This window comes from Podarcis erhardii, assembly GCF_964252035.2.
Source record: "Podarcis erhardii genome assembly, chromosome: 13".
Taxonomy (NCBI): domain Eukaryota; kingdom Metazoa; phylum Chordata; class Lepidosauria; order Squamata; family Lacertidae; genus Podarcis; species Podarcis erhardii.
In genome coordinates, this window is record NC_138502.1 from 27110004 (window position 1) to 27117874 (window position 7871).

Here is a 7871-nt window from a genome sequence, read left to right on the forward strand (position 1 = left end):
TGCTCAGGCTGGACTTCCCAGTGGGCATGCCCTTCTCTCCTGTAAAGCGCATGTGCTGGAAACTCCTGTATGGAATATTTCAATAAGTTTGCAAAAGAGAGAGGTGGTGACTAGCCCATAGCCTACAGGCTGTATACACAGCGGGTGGTGCTGTGGTCTAAACCACTGAGCCTTTTGGGCTTGCCAATCAGAAGGTTGGCGGTTCGAATCCCCGCGACGAGGTGAGCTCCCGTTGCCCTGTCCCAGCTCCTGCCAACCTAGCAGTTCAAAAGCACACCAGTGCAAGTAGATAAATACTGTATTTTTCACTCTCTAAGACGCACCAGACCACAAGACGCACCTAATTTTTGGAGGAGGAAAACAAGAAAAAAATATTCTGAATCTCAGAAGCCAGAACAGCAAGAGGGATGGCTGCGCAGTGAAAGCAGCAATCCCTCTTGCTGTTCTGGCTTCTGGGATAGCTGTGCAGCTTGCATTTGCTCCATAAGACACACACACACACACACACACACACACACACACACACACACAAACACAAACACACACCTTACTTTTTAGGAGGGAAAAAGTGAGTCTTATAGAGCAAAAAATACGGTAGGTACCGCTGTGGTGGGAAGGTAAACGATGTTTTTGTGCGCTCTGGTTTCCGTCACGGTGTTCCATTGTGCCAGAAGCGGTTTAGTCATGCTGGCCACACAACCCTGAAAGCTGTCTGTGGACAAACACCGGCTCCCTTCGCCTGAAAGTGAGATGAGCACCGCAACCCCATAGTCGCCTTTGACTGGACTTAACCGTCCAGGGGTCATTTACCTTTTACCTTATACCCCTCAGCAAGACTACCTACCTTTATTGGGGGGAGGTGTGGCAAAATCAGAGGGCTTGTGAACCCTGAGTGTGGCAGTTCAGCCAAGAAAGATTAGCCACCCCGTCATAGAGCTTCATAGTATAATTCCCCTCCCCAGAATTTCAAATCTCCTTCCCTGCTGGCCAGGGCTGCAAAATGGTCCCTAAGCCTGAACTCTCAGCTTACACTTACCCTCGGCGATCAGGTTTCTACTTGGCACGTGTTCTTCACAGGCAATGCTGAAGCGCACACCTGTTTTTTACCCTTTCCAGAGTACTACAGAGACTCCAATGGATGAGGATGAACCTGAGCAAGCAGCTCAGTACCCCTATTTGGGCCCGCCTCTCTTGGAAGAGCCAGGAGCTGTCATCCCTGACCTGCTCGAAGGGGACTATACAGGAAGCACTCTGCAGCGCTACTGCGAAGATCCCACTGGTGCCTCGATTAATGAAAATGAGAGCCCAGAAGTGAAGAACTACAATTCACCTGTGCCCTGCAGTATGGTTCCAGGTATGTGCCTTGTTCGTAATGTATGTACTTGCAAAAATTTCAATTGGGGAATCTTGAAAAGTGTTTTGGTGTGGGTTTTGTTTTGTTTCAAAAACAAGCTTCTAGCCCCTGTGGCTGTGGATTGCCAGTAGCAAGTGTGGCGTCCTATTTGAGGACTCGAAAAGCTATGTTTGCTGTTAGTTTGGGTGGAAAGTTGGTGGAAGTCACAGTGTCCTGGTTTCGGCCATTTGTTTTGCATTTTTCTTATCCCTGCAGAGTATGTGAACCAGCCAGAAAACAGCCTTCCATCCAGCAAAGGCCTTCGACTGCCAGGATCCACCCTAGAAAAGCCAAAGGGTCACTTGGGCAAGAATGGGCTCATCAAGGAACCAAAGAACACCTTCCATAACAGCAGCAGCTTCAGCAACGTGGTGGAAAACCCAGAGTACCTGACGCCCTGCAACCTCCCTCTGGCCGGCCCTTTGCCTCAGGCCTTTGACAATCTATATTACTGGAACCAGGAGACTCCCAAGAGCAACCCAGCAGAATTCTTTGCCAGCTCTGCCACTCCTGCCACCAACAGCTTTGCCACTACGCCGACCGCGGAAAACATGGAGTACCTAGGCCTAGCCGAGTCAGTTTCTCGCCCCAAGGACTTTGCGTGAGGACCCCTGTCACCACTGAAACCTATTTTTGATATTTAGGCAGCTCAGGACACAAACGAACGAACTATTAATGCATGCAGGATGAGCGGGATTCACTGAGGCCTTAGCACAGCCCTCTTGAGGCCAGGTAGGCCGCTCCTTCTCGTCCTGGCAGTTGGGCGAAAGCACTTTGTTTGTGACAATCTCCTGTCATGCAGTTTGGGTTGCCCAACTGTCATTTGACATACAGCAGGTACCCCCCCCCAAAAAAAGCTCAACAACTGTGGGCAGTCCTCTCCCCGAAAAGCTCAACAGCTCTTGGCAATGACAATGGGTAGATCACTGCCAGTTTTTTTATACTGGAAGTAGATTGCAGTCTCTTGGGAGTTGGACGTGCCTGAAATACAGGGGGAAAGGGCTGCTCTTCTGCCCCGTCCTCCTCTCCCTTCGAATACAAGACAAAGAGGGTCAGGCCACTGACTGGGCTAAAGAACTAAGGGATGGAACACTACTTTTTTTTTTAAGGTACATTTTCAAAAAACAAAAACTTAAGGGTACTGATATGGGGTGGGGAGGGGAGAACTATGAGATCGTGTGTTGTAAAAAATGAGGGCAACGCATGGGTGTTGCATAAAAACGGTGGTGTGTTTTCTGTTATTGGCCATTTAATGACAGTGGTAAAAAGGGAATGTGCTTCCTTGACCTTCGGATCGGGGCCGGGGGCACCTGCGTCCTTACAACAGAGTAATGTGGGGGTGGGGGTGGAATTGTGATGTTCCTTAAACACAACATCTTGGTGGGGTCTGGGGAGGAAGAAGAAAACAATGTTGCCTAGTGGCGAGAGCCTCCTTCCCACCCCTTTGCCCTCTCAAGAAGATTCCAGAAGATGCAGGTGAGGAACTCAAACCAACTTCATTTCTTGGTTTGGACAGCTTGGCAAACTGAGAACAGTTGAGCATCTTAATTAAGAGAGAGAATAATTTTGGAGTGTTTCCCTCCTCCTAAGAAATAACACCATGTTTTGAACTCTCTTTTTGTATAGCGCCACATTTTATGCCCTGGTGGTTGTTGTGGCTTCCTTTTCTGAGGCAATGGGTGAAAAGGGAAGAAGAGAAGCTAAGCTGGGGAGAGATTAAGACGCCCCATAGAACCAATATGTAACATGTAGGGGAACCTGTGGCCCTCCAGACATGGCTGAACGACACCTCCCATCATCCCTGACCATTGGCCAGGCCTGCTAGACAGTGCTGGCCCGATATATTTTGGCACCTGAGATGAACCACAAAATGGCTCACTCCCCTCCCCACCATGGAAGAAGGCATCAATGAAGATTTACATCAGGAACAAGGGCAGGGGGAATAAAGATTGATATTGGGATCTGCCACCTGAGGCAGTTGCCTCACCTTGCCTCTTGGGTGGGCCGGCTAGGGCTGCTAGGAGTTGCTGTTCAGCAACATCTGGTGGGCCAAAGGTTCTTCACACCACTGGGTGGGGCTGGGTGCATGCCTCCTATTACATTGGAGAACTGGAAAGCCGTAGTATGTAGCTATGGGTGCAGCCATTTAGCTTCCTGAGAACTATATTCCTTCCTTTTTGCTTTTTAAAAGAGAGAACTTGGCTAATATGTGCTTGAAAGTCTGGGCAATGCCTGCTGAACTCTCAGAAGCCCGAGAGGGGTCTAAATTAAGGTTTCCAGAGATGGGAGATGGATTCCGCTTAGCTCTTTCTCCTGTCCATGACAATCAGAAATGCAGAATAACTATGCAAAATGGGAGAAATGGTGCAAAATTGCTCCATTCCTGTAATTTATAAAGACTGAGAAACAATGCACAAAGCCCTAAAGCAGGGCAATAGTACTCAGCGAATTAATCTGTGAGGACTGTACTTTTTTATCAAACTGCACTTTGCCCCCAGCTCTTGGAAATGTTTTGTTGTCATTCCTCACTCCCCCTGCAGTTAGGTTGATTTTTGGATACCTAGTCTGGAGAATTCTGTTGAATGTTCCTTGTTTTTGGAATCTCGCCACGTACCAATCGCTCATTACTTTGGGAGGGTGTCCGAAAGCAACTCGGACGGGATGGTCCTTTTAACCTCAGCCAGCCAAAGACTGCTGGGATGTAGAAGAAAATGCAACAGAGGGCTTCTCATGAAGAGTGGTGAGAAAAGCTACCACTGGCCTTTGATCTAGTGCACCAATCACCTTTTTTGTGGTCCTCGCTGGTTTTCTGTGCCCTGCCTCTTTCTGGTATAGAGGCAGCCCTATCAATAAACAGATGACAGCGGCTGCTTCAATGTCTGGCTCCAGGTGCCATTAAGGGCGGCAGAAATTGAGATGATAAATCCAACTCATGGGGGCACAATTCTCTGGGACAATTCTCTGTACAAACCTCATTGCAACGGATGGGCTTTCAGTTAAGTCTTGTACAGCAAAAGATCCATGGGGATGTGCAACAAAGACACACGCACACATTGATAGTGTGTGGTAATAACATAAGAAGTGTATGCTGGATCAGGCCACTGGCCCAACTAGTCCAGCCTCCTGTTCTCACAGGGGCCAACTTGGGAGAAACACACAAATCTGGACATGAGTGCAACAACACTCTCCCCAGTTGTGGTTTCCATTAAACTGGTATGCAGAGGCATAATGTCTGTGTTGTGGAGGCTATTTGGATTTCCTGCTTCCCCTACTAAAGTTTCTTGAGGCAGCTCAATGGGAGGAACAATGGTGTGTTCCTCAGTCTCCTTACATGTTGAGCTTGGCTGATGAGAGTCACAGTCCAAATTATCCGGACAGCACCAGGTTAGAGATAGTGGCACTAAGCTTGGGCCCAATGCTCCCTATTCCGTTGCCTCTATTTCTGTTTTGTCAAGATGGCGGACTCAATTATTCTCTAAAACAATGTGAAATGTTCGCTGTACCTACAGCCAGTCAGTCCCCATCCTTCCTCGGGAAGCGGAATTTGGGGAGGAAATTAACAGCACAAGGGACGTGGAAGTATGAATTTTGCAAAGAAACCAGGGAGCCATCTCAGTCAGGGCAAACTGCCTGAGGAAGAGGCCCTCTGGAGCTGCCCCTCCTTGCATGCACAAAGGTGAGGGGAGCTACCATTAGCATCAACTGAAGAAACACGTTTAGACTTTGTTTGTGGTGTGGGAGAAGGTGGGGAAATGACTTGTGCCATTTCTAAAGTTTGTTCTGCCCTGACCCCTTGCCCTGTTCAATCTCTCTCTCTCTCTGAAACCTGTGTTTTCCAGCTTGTGGGTACATTGAAGGTATTCTGCTGTGGGTGACTTTTAAAAGAATCAGTTGTGTCATAAGTATTTGTATATCTGAGAATTGTACTGTACAATGGTTTTCATTTTCTACACTATTTGTCTTGAGTAATTATTGGAGTTTGTGAATTTGGTATACAGGGGGTTTGGGGGGCATTTTATGGTTGGATTTCAGCTCCCCTAAGTGAGGTAAATTGCATTCTGCTGAATCCAGGATGCGGGCCTGATTGAGGTAGCCTAAGGTTATTGGCTTCCTCTAGAGCAGTGTTTCCCAACCTTGGGTCTCCAGCTGTTTTCAGACTACAATTCCCACCATTCCTGACCACTGGTCTTGCTATAACTAGGGATTATGGGGGTTGTAGTCCGAAAACACCTGAAGACCCAAGGTTGGGAAACACAGACCTAGGGGCAGGCCTTTTATACACCAATGTGAGGTTGCAGTCTCTGGTGGCATTTTTGGTACCACTAAGGGGCAGAGACCTGATCCATCACGGGTTCAGTCTGAAGGGAAGTTCTTGTAGAAGCCCAAGATATTGAAATAAATAGGTATTGTGGAAGAGAACATCTGTTTCATTTACATTAGGAGTGAGGAACCCATGGTCCTCTAGCCTTCATGACCAAGTCAGGGAAGATGGTAGTTATAGTTCAGCACAACCTCCCACCCACTTCAAATTTTCTGCTTCGGGGTTTGGTTCAGACCCAGTGTCCTGTACCACTTTGTTCTTTGCCAGAAAGTTCTAAATTCCTTTAAGATTCAGTCTTAGAATCAATGTATGCACAATATTGAAATGTGCTTTCAAAGTTTACTCTGATGACTACTTTTTGTGTTCCAAAATCCCCGCTACCCATCCTGCCTTTTGCTATCCATTGATTTTTCTTCCCAACAGTTCAGTGAACTTTTTTCTCTCCATATAATATGTAAGAGAAGAATGTATTAAGTCTCAAAAATATTGTGCCTTCCGGAGTCAAAGCCTTTCCCCTTGTATGTAAGGACTGGGTAGATCAGAGTTTGTTTTTAAAGACTGTATTTTTAGAAGTGTATATACAGAACTGGATACCATAGAGCAGTGGTCAGCAACAGACAAAATTGTGAGCTGACTGGCCATCAGTTATGAAGGCAAACACCAGACCATTCTGCAGTAGTGATCTCTCCCATGTAAAAGTTTAGAAACCGCATGGTTGCTTTCTGTTCTAGGCTCTTTAACCCCAAAGCAAGGGCAGCTGAGCCCACGACATGTTGGAATTCCTAAATTTATGTGTTCCTATCAGTGTTGCCGTTTTTTCCTTGTAGGTCTCTGAACAGTTTGTTCTTTTGGGAAAATCTCAGAACAGAAGAGCGTCAGCATGTTTGCTTGTACGTATACTGCACAGCTGTAAGTCATTCCCAGCAAAAGGTTGCCAGGTCTCAAGGCTACAGCTAATGTTTCCACTTTTAAAATGCCCCCAAGTCTCTTGCAGGCATAAAAATTTGGTGTATGCCTTAGTATCCTACGCAGAAGAAAATGCTAGAAATGGGTGGCTTAATCATCGGAAGAGGTGAGCCAGACCTTTGAGAATAGCTTGCCCCCTTGACTTCTCACCCTCAAATAACTCCTTGGCTAACATCCTAAAACTTTGGGTCAAAGTGTGAGAACTGGCAATTTTGTGCTAGTCCGAAAACACCGCCAATTTTGACCAGAACGTGCTCTGGTCCATGGGGTCACGAAGAGTCGGACACGACTAAACAACTATTCGTATCTGCCTTGCCTGGAGTGCACCTCCAAGGCCAAAGTCACACCACTGTGTGACTGAGGCGACTTTCCTGGAGTGTAAACCTGGGCAGTGTGTATAGGATGCCCAGACAACAAGACACGACACGCTCACCCCAATATGTCACTGAAGTGATTCAAAGGAAAGCAGGGCAATGTTTGGCACCAAATTGGCTGCAGGAGTTGCTGGAAGGAGACACCAGGCACCATCCAGCAGTCTTGGGGACTCCACTCTGGATTAGTGTAGAAGAGCGGTTCTCTACCTGTGGGTCCCCAGATGTTGGACTACAACTCTCATTATCCCTGAGCTCTGGCCTTACTAGCTAGGGGTGACGGGAGCTGTAGTTCAACAAAATCTGGGGACCCACAGGTTGAGAAAGGCTGATGTAGGGTTTACTCCTTAGCCTTTTCTTCTTCCAAAGATGTCCTTCAAGGTGGCAGAGGTTTAGGACCAGAGTTTTCCTTCTCCTAGATGGGCTACCTTTCCAGGTTGATGAGCCCCATCTGCCCCTTAATTCTCTTTACAGCATGCACAGAAAATGAACAACTTCCATACACACAAAAGGAGACAATTTAACTTTTTTCCTTTATATAAATTGGACCAAACATAAATTCATCAACGTTTGCAGCACGTAAACTAGACAACAGGAGGTGGGGTGGGAGGCATGACTGGCGTTCTCTGATCTCCCCCTTCTTAAAGAGTTAGCAGCAGCACTTATGTGTCACTTTGCACTTCAACTGTGGCAGATGTGCCAAAGTCACCAATTGACAGATTAGAAAAGTGAAAACAGGGTGATAAAACCCAAGAGCCTAGGAACAGGGTGGAGGCATGAAAGTGGAATTTCAGATTTGAGCTAGATGAGATGGATATTC

General features: G+C 47.0%; 1 protein-coding gene across 1 annotated transcript in view; it reads left to right on the forward strand.

The window, feature by feature from the left end:
* The window catches only part of ERBB2 (erb-b2 receptor tyrosine kinase 2), a 57804-nt gene extending 55563 nt beyond the window's left edge, over window positions 1–2241 (forward strand). Inside the window, exons 26-27 of the mRNA XM_081836969.1 lie at window positions 1117–1354; window positions 1610–2241. Coding sequence (XP_081693095.1) covers window positions 1117–1354; window positions 1610–1998 — 627 coding nt within the window. The 3' untranslated portion in view covers window positions 1999–2241. The remainder of the gene's footprint in view (window positions 1–1116; window positions 1355–1609) is intronic.
* The last annotated feature ends 5630 nt before the right edge of the window (window positions 2242–7871 follow it).